Genomic DNA, 21,078 nt, shown 5'->3' with positions numbered 1-21,078 from the left:
GCATGTGCGGTGACCCCAGATTCTCCCTTTTCCAACCTCTCAGCTCCTAATCTGTCTTTTTTCTTTTTCTTTTTAACAGAAACTCCCCTGCACCAGGAATAAAGCAATTTATGACTAGTCTCGTGCTATGTGCATATTAACAATCTCTACCTGTGTGCTAACAGGTTATTTATGTGCTGCCCAACAGGGTGTGTGAAAGCCTAGTCCTGCTTGCCTGTGTTTCAGTAAGGGGCTAATTTTTGTTTCCCCCCTCTACTTGGCTATTGTTTTATATCAAAAACTTTAGAGGAATGTCTCGGCTGTGTTGCTGTTCTTTCAAAACTGGGCATCAGGCCTAAAACTTTGCCTCTCTGCTTAAAAACACTGCTAACAGATGTGGTAGTCAGGTGGCTAAAAATAAGAAATGTATCAGAAAATATGATTGCTTATTTTTTAGTTTACAGGATCTAGCTGAGATGAGACCGTTGCGTTAAATGGAGGTCAAACATACGAATTTGTCTGTACTCTGAAGCTCTTAAATTTAATTTGGTATGTCAAAGAAATAAAAAAGGGCTGTTGTTCCTCTTGTACAGAGAGGAAACTTGAGCTCAGAGAAATGCAGTGACAACTTCAGCCTCGTATAGTGAATTTGCGGCATACCCTGAAACTGAATCTTTATCCACTAAGTAGTTGTTTAACCACAAGATTATCTTTCACATTAGTTGCCTCTGGTAGCCAACCTTGAGCCCTATTCCTGTTTCTGAGACTAGAGAAAGAAAAAAGATTTTTTTGCTTTTCTGTGTGTTGTCTTTTAATGCAATACTTAGAAGCTCGTTGTGATCCTTGTGCATTGAAGAGACAGACCTCCTTTCTTTTCTGGTGATTTGTGTGTGTGTGTGTGTGTGTGTGTGTGTGTTTGGTTTTTTTTTGTTTTTTTTTGAGATGTAGCATAAGATATTTTGCTCTACTTGATCTCCACTGCAGGAGATCTGATTAGCACAATCTGATTTACCCTACATGGCTTTTATGTCCTTCAGAATAACCACTGCTGACACAGTGAGTGTGCAGGTCCAATTCCAAAATCTGTCTGAGAAGATAGATTATATCCACTGTTTGCGTTTGGTTAACGAAGTCGGAAAAACAGATAAAAGTATAATCCTGAAATTGTTAAAGAAGAAAAAGAGACCACATATCATATACAAATATATTTAGGGGGATGTCGTACACTCTAAACTCAAAAGCAGCAGAGAATCATTGCGTTTGTACAGAATCTCTGAATGTAAAGGGCATGCTATAATTTAGTCTTTTATACATTTATTTTGCTCAGATAAAATGACTTCATCAGCAATATTTTGAGTGAGTGATCATTTGAGCTTTCAATTGCACGTTTTCATGTGAATAATGCAAATGTTTTGTTAGTCTGTAAACCACCCAAAATGAAACTGATTTGTGTGACAACAAGGAATCATAATTTATGAATACATTTTTGATTGTACAGGTTGAATGGATTATAGAGAAAAAGAGTAATTTCATTTCTTAAGACTTTGCCAGCAGAGAAGATCTAAATAGGGTTGTATATAAATTGTGAGGTGTGAGAACCCTAATCTGACAGCAGTTTTGTTAAATTTTATTATATGACAAGAAATAATTCCTCTCAGTGTTTTCTACAAAAAAACAAGGTCATTAGGGAAATTCTGATGTTAACTAAGTGTAGACTTCAAAACAAAAATCAGGTTGCAATTCTAGTTGATGTGCAGTAAAAAAACAGTAGTCTTTTTCTGGGTAATAGTTTTTCATAATTCGATAATGGGTAATGAATTATTATGCCTTTAATAGTTGTAGTTGAGCTGTAAGGATGAGTGATGGGAGCTAAGACAGAGAATGGATTCTGAGGATTGCAAGATCCTTTGACAACTGGGGGAGCATGAGATGGTTCCAACGATGACAGCAGCTTGGGATGATGATAGAAGTGAATTATAGGAGTGACAAAGGAGAGTTAAAAAAACAAAATATGTGAAATTCATGAGGCACTAGCTGGGGAGTGGTAGCAGTTGAGACCTAGACAGAAGAAGATTTGTACGCATAAGACTTAGGACAAAGAGTGTATTTTAGTGAGAAAAGACCAGCAGCCAGTAAAATTGTTAAACTGGCAAAGCAGCATGTTTTGAAAAGCAAACGAGACTTCAGCAGTGGTTTGGGGTTTTCTTGTATGTTTATTTTAAATTTAATTGACTGTAGATAGAAGGTGGTAAATGCTAAAGGAAAGGGCTGGAGTCCTAAAATGCGGGATAGGAAAGAGATGGTGTGTGAAAATATTGTAAAAGAAAGGTAAAGCACTTTGGTAACTCAGTAAACAACTCTTTTAGGAACTCTTCATTCAAAACCAGCTGGGGCACATTAATCAGCTAACCCTAATGGTATTTTTATGAAATAGATGGCATGACAGCTGGTAAACACTGGAGGAAAGTAGTATTCATATGTCTAAGCTCTAGCAAGCAATAAAATTTATCAGAACAATTAAGATAATCTAATAACTGCTCTCAGCTTCTTCACTGGCTGTTTTTGTGACACAGCTAAAATATGGGTCCAGTAATCAATCTTTATTCCTGCTGTCTTGTCTAACGTGGGCCTGAATGGGTAGTGTCTTGCAAGTAATTTCTTCGGATTTAGTGGAATTGTATGTTGACAGCAAGTGTTGCAGAGCCCAGCACCAGCATGCTGAATCCTCTTGCACAATAAGTGAAATGGCAGTTCTAAAGCTGAAGCACCAGAGCCTTTCACAGTAATGTAGATACTAAACTAGTACACACACACTATATTTATATATATATATATATATAAATAAAAATCAACTAAATTACAAAATATATATATTGTAATTTGTAATTTAGTTGAGATATCACCATAAGCAATTTGTGAAGCTGCCAGACATACACTATTTTCCATCCTTGGAGAAATGCAGACTAGGCACAAATTACAGTAGGAATTCTTTATAGAATAATTGTGAATGTTTAGAAGTGTTCCCAACTAAATTTGGTATATTTCTGTTTTTTCTTTCTCTAAGTAAGTTTTAACTCTTGCTGAAGCTTGTTCAAATGTGTAATACTGAAGATTCTGTTAAGCATAGAAAACTTTCTTCTTTTCAGAAATCTGGAATCCTTGTCTCAGAAAACTGCAGCTATTTTTGGCAGATTCTAAACCGTTCTGTTAATCAGATTAGCTCATGGCAAAATAAAATTCAAGAAGTGGAGGTTTCTTTTTCTTTCCAACGTTCTAAAGTCGTCCATGAGGAGAACAGATACTGCTGCCAAATGTTCCCATCAAGGTTGTCATCTGTGACAAGAAAAATTACTAGTTTTAATTAATATTTTCAATATTTTGTGTACCTCATAATATCAGGTTTTTCTGAAGCTGCCAGTACATTGTTACTACAATGAGCTCCAGCTATATTTTTTCTTGAAGAGGGTGAATACAACCTTTGTTTCCGTTTTTCTTAGCAAGATACCAAAATTCTCCCATATGCATGCGTACAGTGTCATTGATCAACATGAAGTTATTCACTTGACCGTAACAGGAAACACGGGCATATAGTGCTTTTTTTTCTTTTTTCCTTAAACCTGTTTCTTTTACTGTTTGCTTGTTATCTTTCTAAATTAAATTGCTGTATGGATATCTTTGTGTGTCTGTTGCACTGGGAATTCTCTCATTTTTTCATTCTCCTTTCTTCCCACAGTATTTTTACTGTCTGATTACCTAGTGGTTGTAGATCTAACTGTATCATTTTCTGGTCATGTTTTCCTTGGGGCACAGTGGGAATTAAGGATGTGAGCATAAATACTAGTTTGACACTTTGATCTTACTGTGCTGTACACAGTGAATATCCCATGCTCATACCACTCCTGATGTAAACTGAAGATTCAGCACTGGAAGATTTGAGGCTAGAGTTTGCAGACGGATGAAGAAATGGACTGCATGGGTTGTTTAGTGCCAGGCAGTGGCTATACAGTTCCTTCAGTAGCTAAATGAGAAGAAATAATGCATTTGAACTCTACTAGAAAAGCTTACAACTGTAAGAAAAATTCTTATCCCATGTTTAATGGTCACCATCCACCTGTAGATATGTCTGAGCCAAAGAAATAATCTTGCTCTTATTTGCAGAACAACTTATGTTCTCTAGAAGAATTTAACTTGTTTTTTCTTCCTAATGAACAAAATGACAATCTCTGGGTACCTGCTTGCTAAAAGGTAGCTATTCTGCTAACCATTTACTCTCCTCAAAGAAGTTAATGAACTTTTGGTTTTGTCTTTCAGATTTCCTTATGTGGTGAAATAGATGTGTTTATTTCAGCCTTAAAAGTGTTGATACCAGTGCTTGCTATGGCATCGGTGGCTTCATCAGTTATATTTAAGGAGTTTTGTCCCTTGTATTATCTTCTCAATGCCATTCCTACAAAGGTCCAAAAAGGCTTCCGATCGATAGTGGTATACCTCACAGCACTTGATACCAATGGGGACTACATTGCGGTGGGGAGCAGCATTGGAATGCTCTATCTCTACTGCAGGCATTTAAACCAGATGAAAAAATATAATTTTGAGGTAAATTAACTTCTAATGAAGCTTTTAACAGTGCTCAGTCACTCAGAATTGAGTGTCTATTTACAGCTGTTTTCTGTCTTTCATAACTTAGCAAGTTTTGTATATCATTTGTTCCAACAGGGGAAGTGTGAATCTATTACTTCTGTAAAGCTGTTGAGTTGTTTTGATGACCTCGTTGCTCTTGGTACAGCCTCAGGTCGGGTTGCAGTTTTTCAGCTTGTGTCTTCGTTGCCTGGAAGAAACAAACAGGTAAATTTTCGCATTTGGTTAAACTTCTGTGAGGCTAGGTATGGTGAATCCTACTAGATTATTAGGTGATTCTTCATAATAGTGAAATCCAGAGAATTTTTCCTGATAAAGTATTTCTAAATATGTTCTAGACTTTGTATATTAGGCTTATGAAAGCATTAGTCTTAAAGCCTGTTTTTCATTAAATTCAAAAAATATCAAAAAATCAAAAATCAAAAGTTAGTATCAACTTGTATCAAAAAAATACAAATAAGTAATTCTCAAAAATATTCTTGATTAAATTTAATCTTAGTCAAAAATACTTTTGAGAATTACTAATTTGTAATAACTGGTAAGGTATTTAGTGTATGTGGGTGTTTTTTTTTTTTTTTTTTTTTATGACCTTCATTTTTGTACTTGACCGCTGATTTATCAGTCTGAACCACTGAGTGGGCTCTCTGTCTGTTTTCTCTCTCCTTCACTCTTTTATTGCTTTGGTATTATTTCACAGCTTCGGAGATTTGATGTTGCTGGTATCCACAAAAGTAGCATTACAGCTTTAGCTTGGAGTCCCAATGGAATGAAATTATTCTCTGGGGATGACAAAGGGAAAATTGTCTACTCTGCCTTAGACCTAGACCATGTAAGTATTTGTTTTAGAGACCTTTATTCCCACTTAAGATTTTCTAAAAGAATGCTTGTGTATTTAAATATCTAGCAGATAGTTAAATGCTTAGTACCATGTATTTAGCTGGACTGTTGATATATGTGTACACCCCCACCCCTCCACACTGCAAGGTGACCATTGGGGATCCTTCACAACAGTTGTCCTCCCCATTTTTTCATTTTTCTGTCTGAAATAACTATTCACAACTTTAGATTTCACCTAGTACTTTTTCTTGTTTATTTGGAAAGGGTATACTTGAATGACGCAAGGTTGTTGCTTCACTGTACTGATGAAGTGCTTTTTTCAGAACTGTTCAACATCTCAGTCTAGAATGTAGAGTGAAAACATAATTGGGTTCTACTGGCTGACTCTAACATGTTACTGAAAAGTAGAATTTTTCTAAAGGTTTGTTAATTAACTCTGGCCTGGGAAATTTACAAAAGAAGTGCTAACTTGAATTTATACGTGGGAGAAAAGTTTGAACAACAACCATCCCTGATCTACCTGTGACAGTCTCTCATCTGGTTTGACATAGAAGGGTTTAATGCTACCAAATGTAAGAATTATCTTGGCATCCTGGGGCCAGGCAGTGGAGAAAAAGGAAGAAAATAAGCATTCTAGGGTTTCTATTAAGTTCAAGCCAAATAGGCTAGCTGGTATTCCTAGGGAAATTGAATTTCATAGTGTGGCACTGCCAGTGTGCACAGTCCAATTTCCATGTGGTCTGCATAAAGGAATTACAGATTCGTTAAATTAACTTCATGGAACAGTAGTTCAAAAACTTTTTTTTTTTTCTTTCTTGGCCATATTAATTTCTCTGAAGTGTTAGTTATTACCGTATGCTTTAATTTTAAAAAGGTTAACTGTTGTTAATTTCATGCATCTTTAAAAGGGTATTTGCAACTCGAGCCTTGTATTGGAAGAGCCATCTTCAATTGTCCAGTTGGATTACAACCAGAAAGTGCTGCTTGTCTCTACTTTACAACGAACTTTACTTTTTTACACAGAAGAGAAATCTGTCAAGCAAGTTGGAACACAGCCCAGAAAAAAGTAAGCCTCACAAAATCTTGATGCAGGCACATCTCTTAATTCTGGCTTTTCAGAGTGGATTACAGAAAGAGTGATCTAAGCGGTACAACTAATACAACGCAGCAGTCTGCTAATAAAACTTTAGTTGCAGTGGCTATTTGCACTCAGACATTGAAATGATGATTCTACCTACTTAGAAAGTTTATGGTTGCAAATATGTTACAATCATATTTTCAGGAGACTTGTGAAAAATTGCTTAAGATATTCTCCTCTTGTTTAAACTGAAGCAATTCTAAAACTTCCACTGCAGTCCCTCATGGATTACTGTGGCTTGGTACGAGCAGGCGTTATAAGCAGATGCATCTAATGGGTGATGCATTATCTAATGCAAAAAGCAAGTCAACATCTTAATTTTTTTTCTACATAGAGATGAATTAAAAGGGAAAATTTATAGCAGGCACTTAAATTTGACTTGATGGCTAGAAACTTCTCGTATGATCTTCTGGCATCTTTTGTTGTTTAATCACTGTTGGATATGAAGGAAAAGGGCACTCAGTCTTAGAACAGTGGTGTGACTGACTATATCTGGAAGTAGAGGAAGATGACTCTTGAAAGAAGAGTATAATGTACATCTTTCAGGTATATGAATAGTAAGAGGAATACCAAGGACTACCCCACTTATGTACGACTTTTTTTGTTTGAGGTGATAGTAATGGTCTATGTACAAGGGATAAGGATTGAGACTTGTTCCTTGTCCTTGCAGATAGAGGTTGTTGGTTTCTTAGGATTGTTTGGTAGTGTTTTCCTTGTTTTTTTCTCACTTCTAGGAGAAAGGTAACTGTGTAATATGCTCTTTCTGGGGTGGACAAAAAGTATTGCCAAGGCTATGAGGCATATTAGGAGTCACTTAACTTGTCTAGCAGATGTAGTGTCTGACACCTAAAGCTGAGGGAAAGATCTTGTTATTTGGAAGCACTGTTCTTGTCTTGTTGTAACGAAATTTGTACTTCAGACAGTTGACTTAATAGTTGACTTCAGTTTAAGAACAAAACTTTTTTTTGTCAACTTACAACTGTAAATTTGTCATTGGTTTTAAAAATTGTTTCTACATTTGTAGTTCTGTATATAGCTTTTTAAAGAGTTTGTATTTTTTTTTTTAATGTTCTAGCACTGGCAAATTTGGAGCATGTTTTATACCTGGCCTTTGTAAACAGAGTGACCTGACGCTGTTTGCTGCCAGACCTGGACTACGTCTCTGGAAATCAGATGTTCATGGAACTGTTCAGGCCACGTTCATACTCAAAGATGTATTTCTGGGAGGAGTAAAAACTTTTGAACTGTATCCTCGTTTGGAGCCATCTGACAGAGGAAGTTGTAGCTCCCCAGAGAAACACCTTGGGCTTGTTTCATGCTTTTACCAAGAAGGATGGGTGCTGACCTGGAATGAATATAGCATCTACTTATTAGACACTGTGAACCAGGTAGATAAATCTTGTCGGTGCATTTTTTTTTTTCTTACCTGCTTTTGGTCATGCTATTATTAACCTGTGAAACTCTTTGGCTTGTCTGTTACATTTATATGATTCAAATTCATGTTTAAACTTAACAAAGAAAACTTTCATCTCTCCCTTTTCAAGTAGTGGTTGCATTGATATAGACAAGATTTAATAGTAAATATAAAAACTAAATATATGTAAAGCTTTCAATCCAGGTGTTTCCTGTACATCAAAATAAATTCTGGATCTGTAGCAAAGTAAATATAAACCTAAAATCTAGTAATGCATGCCAAGAGATGTTTTAGACCTTTAAAACATGTCTGGAACTATCTCTTCTTTTCCTTCTCTTATTTTTGGTGTTTGTGCCAGAAAATAAGTATTCCTCTTGTTTAGTATAGAGAACTGTTAGCTATTTTGTCATTTAAAAATGTATATGAAAGTGAATACATTGTTTGGCTTTTCTTTTTGTCTAAATTATATCGAACATTCGTACAGCAGTTCTCCCTCACCAAATTGTTTATTGTTAGAGTTAAGCAATTGGTTGCTACTAGTTTGGACAGAGAAAATGAATACATCTCTGGCATGTACAAAATGAAAATTAGTATAAAAATTGAGCTATGTCAGGAATAAAAGGTGCTTTCCTGTTTTTTTTTTTTTTTTCAGTTTTCTTTCTTTTTGATAAGATAAGATTATCTGTAGCTATACAGATTATTCTTAATCTGTAGCTATACATGTTGATTAAATTCCAGTGAACACTTCTTAAAAAGAGCCTCATCTTGCCCAAGCAGCATATTAATTTCATGCCAATTCTTTCTCTGTTGACTATAGGCTTTGATTGGTGGCTTGGAAGGATATGGTGATATTGTGTCTGTGTCCTGTACCAACAATGAGATTTTTCTCCTAAAGGGAGATAGAGACATAATAAGAATTTCAAGTAGACCTGAAGGACTGTCGTCAATAGGTTTGTATAGATTAGCAAACTTCAGTATGTGCCTCATGGAACATGGTACCTATCTTTTTAACAAAGCCTTCTAGTCTCTAACAAAAATCTACAAGCTTCTGTTGACTTACTTAACTGTTTCTAAAGATTATATTTACAGCTCTGGTTTATCCGAGCCTCTGTTTTGGCTGCAGCAAGAGTGGGGGCATTAAGAAATCAGTTATCGTTCCCTCTCTTTGAGAGTGGATCAGCATTATCCTAGTCTGGCATCTCTGATCTGTGCAGTCTAGCTCTTACTCTAAAACCATGGTGCTGAAGAAATTTGTGTTCATAATCATGGTTCTCTCTCTTTGTGAACAATCTCCGTTGCCTGCTTTGGAGATGCCTGAATAGGTTGGTTCTGTGCCACTGGTCGGCACCGATTTTTTCAGGGGAAATCGGCAGGTAAAAAGAAGCTTTGGACTTTTTATTCTGTATTGAAAGGGACTAGACTAGGGATAGCTTTAGTTGTTTAAGCAGTTCTTCACTCACAGGCTTCTAAGGGATGTTTATTGTTCTAGCCTTAACTTGTGAGTAAAGGTTGAAAGGTGTCTTCTTGAAATATATTTATCTCTTAATTACCACAGTGGCTTACCTGGTAAATTTTGCTTGTTTTGGCAAGATACAGAATGTTTGGATGAAGAAGTTGAAGATCAAGGATACTTCAGTATCTGACGCAGTTGAGTCTTCCAAGCTAAAGACTTGCACCATTCTCCATACATAAACATAAATTCTGAATATTACTAATAAAGGTTTGATACAGGCTCTGGGGGGTTGATTATACTAAAATGACTTCATATAGTTCCACTTATGCAAAATTACAATATAATATGTATGTTAAATGTTGCAAGTTTAGATAGACTATTTTTCCATTGGATAAAACTTCTTTCTTTCAACGCTCTCCAAGAATTATGTTTCTATTCACTTCACACCCTAGTATTTATACTTTTATTTTTCTTTTGGTCAGTTTCAGATGTGAATTCAAAATTGCTGAGTCCTTTAACAGATACGAGTCCTAAATTGCTGACCCCATTATCAGTAGTTGCATCTGTATCATCTGGCCCTTCAATGGAAACAGATAAAAAAATGGTTACTTCCCCTTCAGTTATTGCTGATAAAAATGACTCTTATTCTTTAGTGAAAGATGATCTGGAAACTCCAATGCTATCGGAGAAAAGCTTTGCTAGAGTGGGAGACTTAAGCAGTGAAACAAGAAAAAGGGGCTCCTCTGTAGCAAGTGAATCAAGAAGCAGGAGCAGTTCAGTAAATTCTGTGGACAGTGGCTCTAGTTTTATATGTGCAGACCAACTTTCAGAAGCTCAGAGAGAGAGTCAACCTTCTTCGCAACGGTTCAGCATCATCAGCTCTGAAGATTTTGATCAAGAACTCATCGTAAAGCCAATTAAAGTTAAAAAGAAAAAAAAGAAGAAACAAGGTAAGTCTAACAACTTCCTGTGCCACTGCTAGTTATTAGAATGTGTCACTTCTGATACATTTGACAGAAGAGTGTGTGTGTTTGAAAAGCTTTATGTTGTATTATCATATGAAATATAAAACTTTGACATATTTTGAGTAATTTTGGTGGGTCATTTATGTTTAAGATGAGAGCTTGCTTTGAAAGTGATCAATTGATTAGTTTTTTCTTGTTAGATGGATTTGTTTTATTCCTTTGTTTACATAAATCAAAACAAAGTTAAACATCTAGGTAATGATAATATACAATAGATTTTACTTTTAGTTTTATGTTGGAGTTATTTAATATCTATCTCTTATATAAAAATATTTGACAATATATTCCTTAGCCAGGCTTTTTAGTTTATTAAAATAGTAAACTACAATGATTAAGTACATATATTATGTTGGTCTTAACTTTAAAATGCTTTGAAATTAAGGCTTGCTGGCCTTTGTATGTATCATTTAGTAGTGAAGTGATAAAATTAAATATGTCAACATTACATTTAACTCTGTTCTTCTGTGATTAAATATTTGAGTTTCTTGTTTTGCATTGATATTTAATAGATTTTATTAATAACACTTCTTCCTCTTTTTTTGTGAGAACAGAGAGTGGGACCAAGAAAAACCACAGCTCTCTGGAAGGTACACCAAGTTACGAGCGTCAGCTTTCTGGTGACAGTCCGCATTCATTGAATGCAGATTCATTTTCCATGACTTCTAGCCTAATGAGTGGGAGTATTGATCATTTGAGTACTGGATCTCCAGATCAGGAAAGCATGTTCAGTGTGGAGTCACATACGATCTTGCAGGAAGATAACAGCTCAGAAGCTTTCAGTGTCTTACAGTCTCCTGAGTCTACTACTATACTAATTCATGAAGAAAATGGAGAAATAGTTGATTTACAGAAACTTTCAAATAGTGACAGTGGCATGGGTACATCGACTATTACAGATGCTTTGACATCTCTCTCTCCTCTAATCCTCACTGAAGACTTGACAAGCAGTGTTGATACTGAATATAATCCTAGTGTGCTTTCTGCAAATGATGAATTCTGTCCTGGAAGGGTAAGCCAAGAAGAACAACGGGCCTTTACTGCATTGTGTGACATAGATGAAACTTTAGATAAAATAAAGCTTCAGGATACTGAAAAATGTTTTGAAGAGCCAGACCTTACAGACCAAATGCTTGTGGAGTGCGACAGTATACCTGGTGTTCAGACATCACTAACGCCAAAGGAAAGTGATGAAACTGGTAGGGAAGACCAATGGCAACACTCTCTAATAGACAATTCTCTGTCAGATCCTTCTGTTCTCCAGTTTGACGTCTCAAAGGAGGTTTGTTCAGAGAACACTTCCATTTCTGGATGGAATTTTGAAAGTGCAATAAAAGCTAAATCTAGTACTAGCACTGCTGAATGGGTAACAAACACTCATGAAAGTAAGACTGAGAAATCTGCCTCAAGTGATGAAGAGGATATTTATGGACATGGATTACCATATTCATCCTCAGAGACTAGCATGCCTGAAGTTGGTGCTGGGCTTGCTGCCCAGGATGTAGCCAAAATAAGCGTAGATGAAATGGTGCTGTTAAAATCTGATCAGGTATATGTTTTCAATTTACTTAAAATATTTATAATCTCAGCATTTCAAAATAAATATTTGTGTAAATATTATTCTTCAGTTCTTTAGGAAGGCAATTTTCTTCTTATTTGATTGAACAAGTAAAACAAGGTCAAAATACGATGTGCCGCAACTGTTATGAAATGTCATGTAGCAGACTTCAAAATTCTTCTGTTTTCAACATGAAGCTGTAGTGGCTGTAATGCCCATTCGGAATAAGTGTTGTTACTATTCACAGCTCAATAAAAACACTGTCATAAGCCCATCCATTAAAGAATAAAAAGCAAAACAAAGTCATGCTCAAAGGTTGCTCCTTGTTTGGGTCTCTAGTAGCCCAAATCCTGCAAGATGCTGCTACCAACTTCCACTGACTGCAGTAAGAATTAATGCTAATCATCCTGCATGACTAGCTTCTAGAGAACGATCATTTCACCTGTAAAGTACTCAGTCTTTCTTTGTGTCCTAAATAGTAGTGAGTGCTATTTAAAATGTTGGAGTTCTTCCTGTTATCCCACTTTTTTTCATTGTTATTTTTTTTTGGAGGAAACATTGCCAGTAATTGTAATTCTCATGTAGACTACAAAAAACAAATAATAAGATTTAATTGTAAAAACTGCAGAATTGCTGAAATCTCTGGGAGTTCCAGCAGAGATTTTTAAGAAGGAAATACAGTTTTTCTATTTTTTATCTGTAATAGCATTGCACTGAGAGTAAGTGAAATATTTGTAGATAAAAGGTTACGATTTGAGCTGATGGTGTCCTATTCATATACAATAACTCTAGCCCAAAGTATAGAAGGCTTTTAGGTTATGAAATTGTGTTCTCATACTGCAGAATGCTTAGAAAAGCACACCAGCTTTTCAGATGCTTACACTGTAGGTTATATATGCAGTGCTTGGGTCCACCTAATGCAAGCTATCAAAATTCAGAATAGCAGTCTATAAACAAAATTTCTATAACACATGGCTTCTGTACCATACAAGGAGAATCAGTTGGACATTTAGCTGTTTCTTTGCCAGCAGTCTCTATGTGCTAGTATCTTCCAAAACAGCTATCTTGTTCTCTTTGCTAACTGTTTAAGAGGCAGTAAGTAGCTTTCTGGACTAAGGAGGTACTGGGCATTTTCACACATTCCTTTTTTTTGCATCTGCCATTTATTTTAAGTATGTGCTCTTTAATAAGAGAAGAGCTGCCACTTCTTGGAGTTGCAGGTGACTGTGGAGTTTTCTTTTTTGCCAAAACTTCTGTTCTGGCAGTCTGGGAGTTTGCAGCTCACTATGTTAGAGAACACTGACAGACAGAGTTTTATTTTACACAAAGCATTCATTTGTTCATTGATTAAGGTAGATAAGAACTTTACGTTTCGCTTTTTAAATGAAAATGTCAGTTGCTATAGCTTATATATTGGCATTTTCTTTGGCAGTTTGAAGATGCCTGACGCTGTTCTGACTGTACAGTTTTTAGTTTGCAGAGAGCTGGATGGGATACTCTGGCCCTGGTTATGGCATACTGAGCCTGGTTGTCTCAGAAAAGTATATTTGGTGCCTGGACTACAGAGGCAGCCTGTACTGCAGTGCTCTTCCTGGTGCCGGACTGCGGTGGCAGAAGTTTGAAGATGGTGTCCAGCAGGTGGCAGTTTCCCCCTCAGGTTGGCTGCCGTTATTTCTCTTTGACCTCATGTACATATAGAACTTACATAGACTTGTGCACGTTCTTTGCCTTTTTTTAAAATAATAGCTATTATTTAATCTCCGAAAGATGACAAGTTTACCCAATTAATAAGCACTGTTACATAAGCACTGTACTGTAGCTGTAATTTTTGTACATGTAGTTTATTGCCTGTTTTAATGTAGCACTTCTGGAAGCTTGGTTTTTGGTTCTTAGGGACTTGTTTCATGTAAAAGTAGTGTTTAAGAAAAAAAGTCACCTTGAATGATGTGCATCTTCAGTACATCAGCATGCCATGTTCTAGTTTAAGTGCTTATCTTCTAACAAGTTCTTATCACATCTTGAAGTTTTCAATGTACAACTGCCTGATTAAGGTGAACTACAGAAGTAGCAGTTCAGTGGTAGGAGAAAACAAATCAAGAGCTCCTTATCCATTCAGAACATTTTTTTTTAATACAAAACTATTTATGATTCCCCAATTTAAAATTCTTTTTGTTATAAATGTAGAATTGTGTTTTTTAAATTCAAGAAAACCAGTAGGTTTTTTTATTGGCATATTTGCTTATGATTTTATTCTGGATGGTTGGGAATGAAGGTTATGTTAGATTAAAAATGAGCAGGTTTTGGATATGAACTTCATCACTTTTGGCCTTCCAGATTGCTCCAGGACTGGTGCGAAAATATAACTTTCTCAGACATTTTCTTAACTTAGCCTACCATCTTGCCAATACTTTTCTTCTCCTGTCATCTCTTAAAGCACCTGTCAGTCGTCTTCTGCTCCAGAGAGAGGAGTGATTTGCTATCTTAAGAAGAAAGGTATTACATTTGATCTGCAGCTGAGCCTTGTTGGGGACAAAATATAAGAGTAGCTGTATTAGGTCAGATCAGAGATTCATCCGGCTCGGTATCCTGTCTTTAACAGTGGTCAAAAGTAGATGCCTGCAAGAGAGTAAAAAGATTGCAGTAGCATGTATGACATTTGCCCTTAGTACTCTGACAGCAATTGTTGGTGGATATGATACTAAATGTCTCTGCATTTAGTATCCTCAGTTCTGTGAAGTTAACAGATTTCTCCTTGAACCCATATAGACTTCTGCCATCCAAAGCTTCCTGTGAATGTATTAACACAAGAGTACCTTAACTGAAAAGATCAAGGTGGAATCAAATAATGTTACTTTGTGAAATTGTTCAAAGGCAGTTAAGTTGCCAATATATTGCAAAATACTGTACCAGTGTTGTACCAGTGTATTGTTACAAACTGGCATGGATACAAGTCGTCAGTTAAGTCTGGAGTTCCCTTTGATTTTCTTTTTCTGAGCTATCTTTACTACCTAGAATGGGGAAAAAAGTTCTCAAGAAGGATTTGTGCAGCTGCATTTCTGAGGTCTGTCTGCTTGTGACGTACTGGGTGTAGCAAGCGATAGTACTGACCACTGCTGTGTGGAACTTTACATCTGGTCAGGTGTCTTTCACTCTTGACTGGTCCATGAAACTTATTGTTTAGCTTGCTAATTCTACTACTGTTTGTAGAATGTGAAAGTATTACAATTATCTCATATTCCTTTATGTGCCTTTTTCAAATCTGTAACTATGATGGTAGTGAAAGCATTTGCTACAGACTTGGTGAATATGTAGATGTGCCAAGGACATACCAAACTGTAACGGAGGCAAGCCATGAATTGAAGTCTCTTAATAGCTGGCTCCCCTGGCCCTGGGACTTTTGTTTCTTTTCAGTATGTATAACTAAAGAGTATTTAAAACTAAATATACTGCGATGGTAAATGCATTTCAGCAATTCCTAGAGAAGTTGGCCACTGTTCTTGCCTTTTAAAAATATATTTAAGCAAGACAAATGTTTACATTTTTAAAACTTGCATTTTTATTTAATTCTTCTGGTTTGGTTCTTTTCCCTCACATTAGTTTTGGTTAGGTCAGCTATGTCTGTTACAGTGATCGCTAAGTGATATTATGTTCTCTCTTAACTCCTTGTACAGGGGCTCTTCTCTGGAAGATTGAACAGAAAACTAACAAGGCATATGCTTGTGGAAAAGTAACTATAAAAGGAAAACGCCACTGGTATGAGGCTTTACCTCAGGCTGTATTTGTAGCTTTAAGTGATGACACTGCCTGGATTATCAGAACAAATGGAGATCTGTATCTGCAAACAGGTATCTGAATTAATTGTAGCCTCTTTCAGTTTTTACAGACTAAGATCTTTAGAGTGCAAATCTGTTGAATGATTACAATTTTGTAAAACTTTTATCCAAAGCTAGGGAGGGAAACAGTTTTATCTTGAAAAATGATTGGAAACGCTTATGAGATTCTAATTAGGAAACAGGGAACCTAGCTCATGGCCCTTAGCTGTTGTGCTAAGTGGAGTACATACAGAATATGAATTTTTGATATGGAAGGAATTTGACATGAACAGAGATAAATGGGAAAGGACTGCAGAAAATGGTGAAATAATATCTTCACCTTGATGATGGTATGGTACACTGAAACAACTGAGTCTTAAGTGGGTTTTGTTTTCTTGCTTTAAGAATTTTAGCAAAGTTATAAGAAGGAATTTGAAAGATGGGATAGTGTGTGGCTGTTCAGAGTTTTAAGTATGAGGGGCAGCATAGGAGAAAGCAGAGGCTATTTGTTTTCAAAAGTTGTATTCAGTAAGTCTTTCAGAGGTGAGAGTCATCTCTTGAGAATGAAAGGAAGGTAGTGCAAGACAGAAGACCTTTAAAAGCTTTGGAGGTATAGACAGGTGGTATATTTGATATGATAAAGAAAGCAAAGCTAGTGGAGGAATGGGGCAGGCTTAGGGAGTGGCAGCCTTTACAGCAGCATTGTCACTGGATGCGAATGAGGCAAGGATCAGAGAAAGCACTAGTGCAGTGGCAGCTTTGAAGTGATGGCCTTAGCTTCAACTGCTTCAGCTAATAGAAGAGGATGCATCTGAGAGGTGTTGTGCAGAGAGTATTCAGGCTAGATACAAGGAACAAGAGAAGCCCAATTCAAGGGTGAAGCTCCAAGTTACAGATTTAAGGGAGAAGAGTAGCAAGGAGAGAGGCAGGGTAACCTTTAACAGAGCGCTGAACTGGTAAGTAAGCATTTCAAATAGTATACTGAAAGAATTACTAGAGGAGTAAGAGGAACACTGGGTGGAGGTGGGGAAAAAATAAGACACTAAAGCAGGGCAAAATTGTGAGTGTCTATCAATATTCTGTTTTACCTTCCACTTAACTTCGATATTCTCCTAACTTCTCTTATAGATTTAATTGGTATGTTATAATACAGTTTTACTTCAAATTCTGTGCAAATTCTTCATTACTGCATAAGAAAACTGTTTAAATACACCGCATTGTTTCAAAGATACTCTTCTTATAAATTATCTTCTTTTAATGAAGTTGAGGAGTTACAGAAAAATCAACTGACCTGCTAAGGTCACATGCGAGTTACGAAGTATGGATAGTGGTGATAAATAGTGAACTTGATGCTGATCACACAGGGCTCTGTGGAGGTTTGAATCAATAACTTTCTTCCCTCTTAGAGGCTGGTTTGATTACATCAGCTTACATTCTGCTGTTCTTAGGCTTCTAAATTTGTCTTTGATGCCAAAAATAAATTCTCAGTGTACCTGTCCTGTTAACATGATGCAGCCATAGTGATAGCTTTTTCTTCAGGATCCTTTAATTCTCTCCACCACCTTGTCTAACTTCTCTAACAAGCATGTGTGTGAGCGAGAGTGGACCTGAGCATTTTTCTTGTTACCTATATAGAATATCATACTGATGAGCCTGATCGTACTTGCTTTAGAAGCATGAGAAGATTAAGAAAATGCTATGTCTCTTGAGCTGTTCGCATATAGCTATGTAAATCAAGCTTCAATGTAGTTGTGGAGAAAATATGTATTACTCTAGATTACATATATAGACATATATGTATTAACTGCCTATAAACATAATCAGAACTTTTATCCTTCCTTCTACTGCTTGCTGTGGCATGTTCTTTTATAATTGCCTAGCTGCCTCTATATGAATCAGGTTATTTCTCTTCCTGGCACGTCTTGGGCAAAAGCTGTTGCATTACTTTTTTTTTTTTTTTTTTTTTTTTTTTCCCCCTCCTTATCCCTCCTGTTAAGTCTAATGTATGTTTTATAAATGGAAATTCCTGATTCTAACACTAGAGGGAAGAAAAGAACAGAAATGACAGGGTAAGACTTTGTGGGTTCTGCCAGGTGTTGAAGGATATACAATGTTTTTCTCAGGTCAAATTATTAATCAAAATATCAAAATCTAAATTCAACCTTATTAGATGAAACAATGATTAGCCTGTAGAAGGAATGATGAATCAAGGGAATAGTGATCAAATGAAAAGTGTTAACATGTCGGGGATATATTCCCCCTTCCTCCAGACCCACATGCTAATTTCCTTTTGTTTGGTAGCTTTGTGTCTTTGGCTTTTTTCAACTAAACTAAAAGAAAAGTTTGTAAAGCAATCCTCCTTTTTTGATTTCTAGGCCTGAGTGTGGATCGTCCTTGTGCCAGAGCTGTAAAGGTTGACTGCCCTTATCCGCTGTCGCAGGTTACATCCAGAAATAATGTTGTCTGGGCTTTGAGTGAGCAACGGGCCCTGCTATACCGGGAGGGAGTACGTAGCTTTTGTCCTGAAGGAGAACAATGGAAGAGTGATATTGTCAGGTAATGATGCTGTAGCAGGACAATGTCAAAACCAGAAGACACAAATAATTGTTTTCAGTGCTGGAACTCCTTGGTGTTTGAAAACATGTTACCCGAAGTATTTACAGACATTTGTATATATTGTGTAGTCGTTGTTCAGACACTTCCAGAGTAATGCTGAATTTCTGTCTGATGACTGATCGATATGTAATGAAAAAAGATGCCCTGAACAGAAGTGGTAACAGTGCTAAAAAGACCTATATAACATACATCAATTATTTTATTTTTATTAAATAGTATTTCTTTAATCTGTGCTGTAATGTCTTCTTCAATGGGATCTCCAGATTTTCAAGTGAGATTAAATCTCAGTTTTTTTTCACGGTCATCCATACACAGTTGGATAATGCTTTCATATATCCCAATCACAGATTTTTAAAGATATTCTGGGTAATTGGTATTTAGCTTTGTAGCTGATCCTATGCTCCGAGGAGTTAGTTTGTGATAAAGCTAAAAGCACCAAGTGTTTACTGCTGGTTTTGAGTATCTAGAAATATTGTCACCAGTGATGTCAGCCTGAAGTGAATATAGGAAGAAAGTCTACTTCTTGCAGTTGTATGACTTTATTCTCTACTGAACATCCTAATGTGAAAATCTTTAACCTGTGTTACCTCCCCACCTTGTATTTGGCTCTCAAAGTCTAAGGAGGTGTTCAGTATCTTGTTTAAATCTGAAATTTGCATGTAGTTTAATCAATTTGTTTAACAAAATTATTTGCTTGACCTACACTTTAGGTACACTTAATATTCTTGGGCTTTGTATTAAAATTGCAGGGAGTTCATATTTGAATTTTTGGATTGATGAGGAAGGTTCTCTAAAAGAAATAGCATTGTTGACTACCTCTTTATTTAGAACTGTCTGTTGTAATGATCTGATCCTGTTAACTTTCTGAGCTTAAAAATGGTTTACTTACACCAGGATTTATCAAGGTCAACTTCTATTTTTGCTGTGTAGTTGGGTCCAGTTTGCTATTTACGGTGCCTGCACTGCTAGTACTGTTCTCAGAATAGGGCAAGGAAGTTGGAAGAGATGTATTTGTGAAGCTGCCTTATCAAAAACTTGCAGAACATGGCTATTTTTTTCTTTTTTTTACTGAACAGATCAGTCGTTATTTGGTTCTTTATTATATTTCTGAGTTTCAAATCTCAAGTGATCTTTGAAGGCCTCTCTTTTGTGTTGAGCAGTTATTACTTATGAAAATTAATGAAACTTGGATTATTTGATAACTGTGACAACTTGAAATCAAATTTTTCTTTGAGCTTGTTCACACTGAGATTGAAAGACATTTTCAACTGCTGTTGGCATTGTAACAACTTGTTTAAAATGCCATAGACATAAATATGAAGTAACACTTTTAATTTTTTGCTTGTTTGCATTTCCAGTGAAATGCAGGCTTTGGAACCAGTGTGTATAACCCTTGGAGATCAGCAGACATTATGGGCTTTGGATATCCATGGAAATCTGTGGTTCAGAACTGGTATAGTTTCAAAGAAGCCGCAAGGAGATGATAATCATTGGTGGCAAGTAGGCATTTCTTTATTTTGCTTTCGGTTTAAAGTCTTTTACCTGAGGTTTATTATTTGGGCTGTTTTTCCGCAAGTTTCTAAAGCATTAAATTCAAAGAACTGTTTGATATGTTGTAGTATTCTTTATTCAATGTATTAAAAACACAGAATGGCTATGGCTGAAATCCCTTTTCATGTCCGCTGTAAAGAAAGGGAAAAAAACATCCAGAGTAGCATCAGAGAAGTTTTCAAGAACAGAAGAGATGATCTACTGGGTCAAACCAATGCTACATTTAGCTTGGAATCTTAGCAGCAGCAACAGGAGGTGCTGTTTAGGCAGAGTGTGCAAACCTGGCTGCTGTATGCAGTGTCTTCTCCTCATATCTTCCAGTACCCATCTTTTCCTTAGCTGAATGGAAAAGATAATAAACAACTGCAGAAATGCTCTTATTACCTTGTTTTTTCCTATTGAGTTGAAGCTTCATCAAACCATGTGGGGCTGTTTGTCTACAGTAACCAAGTTGTTTTTAGCCACAAGATCTGTGACTGAAGCAGTCTCTGGCATTGATTTAGAATCCCTGACTCTTCCCCCCCCCCCCCCCCCCCCCCAGCTTTTCTTATTTTCCGTAGTAATAGGTGTGGGGAGAAAAGGTGTAGAAAAATAATTATGCAGAAAACTTATTTGTATACACTTCTGCTAAAGTTAAGACTTCCAATTTACATGCATATACATTGGGATGGGCATGATGAGTAGCTTGGCTTTGTTATAGGCAAACTGCCCTTTTCTTTGTGCACTCACACATTGCATTCCTTTCTGAAGGTATCCCAGAGCATGATCAACTTAGTTCTCAATGATAAAACTTGGGCAGTTGTTTATATAGGCCTCCTCTTGTCTTATGAATTAAAGTGCATGAGAGATTGTTGTAAAACACTATTGGTCTGCATTACATACAGATTTTTGCTATATGATTTAAATTGCTACATGATGCAAGTTTCTCTCTTCCCTTCAGAAAACTGAAAATTCACTTCTTTGTTTGCAAAGTTTTAGGGGGAGAGATGTTGAGTCATCACCAAACAAAAGGCTTTCTTAAAATGAAGAATTCAAAGTGAATTGTTCGGGGGGAGGAGGG

The 21,078-nt window shown here is 36.3% G+C and overlaps 1 protein-coding gene across 3 annotated transcripts in view; it reads left to right on the top strand.

Annotated features, from left to right (window-relative positions):
• The window catches only part of TECPR2 (tectonin beta-propeller repeat containing 2), a 44,157-nt gene that overhangs the window by 911 nt on the left and 22,168 nt on the right, over positions 1 to 21,078 (top strand). The window contains exons 2-13 of one of the 3 annotated variants that reach the window (XM_026111318.2): positions 4,291 to 4,575; positions 4,696 to 4,824; positions 5,315 to 5,446; positions 6,363 to 6,520; positions 7,668 to 7,980; positions 8,824 to 8,956; positions 10,278 to 10,409; positions 11,036 to 12,030; positions 13,513 to 13,696; positions 15,711 to 15,884; positions 18,227 to 18,407; positions 19,826 to 19,967. In XM_026111318.2, the coding sequence (XP_025967103.2) occupies positions 4,291 to 4,575; positions 4,696 to 4,824; positions 5,315 to 5,446; positions 6,363 to 6,520; positions 7,668 to 7,980; positions 8,824 to 8,956; positions 10,278 to 10,409; positions 11,036 to 12,030; positions 13,513 to 13,696; positions 15,711 to 15,884; positions 18,227 to 18,407; positions 19,826 to 19,967 (2,958 nt within the window). Of the gene's footprint in view, positions 1 to 4,290; positions 4,576 to 4,695; positions 4,825 to 5,314; positions 5,447 to 6,362; positions 6,521 to 7,667; positions 7,981 to 8,823; positions 8,957 to 9,941; positions 10,410 to 11,035; positions 12,031 to 13,512; positions 13,697 to 15,710; positions 15,885 to 18,226; positions 18,408 to 19,825; positions 19,968 to 21,078 lie in introns of all 3 variants that reach the window. The other 2 variants (XM_026111317.2, XM_026111319.2) reach the window with 2 other exon arrangements.

This window comes from Dromaius novaehollandiae, chromosome 5 (genome assembly GCF_036370855.1).
Source record: "Dromaius novaehollandiae isolate bDroNov1 chromosome 5, bDroNov1.hap1, whole genome shotgun sequence".
NCBI lineage: Eukaryota > Metazoa > Chordata > Aves > Casuariiformes > Dromaiidae > Dromaius > Dromaius novaehollandiae.
This window is presented reverse-complemented; position numbering and strand designations above follow the sequence as displayed.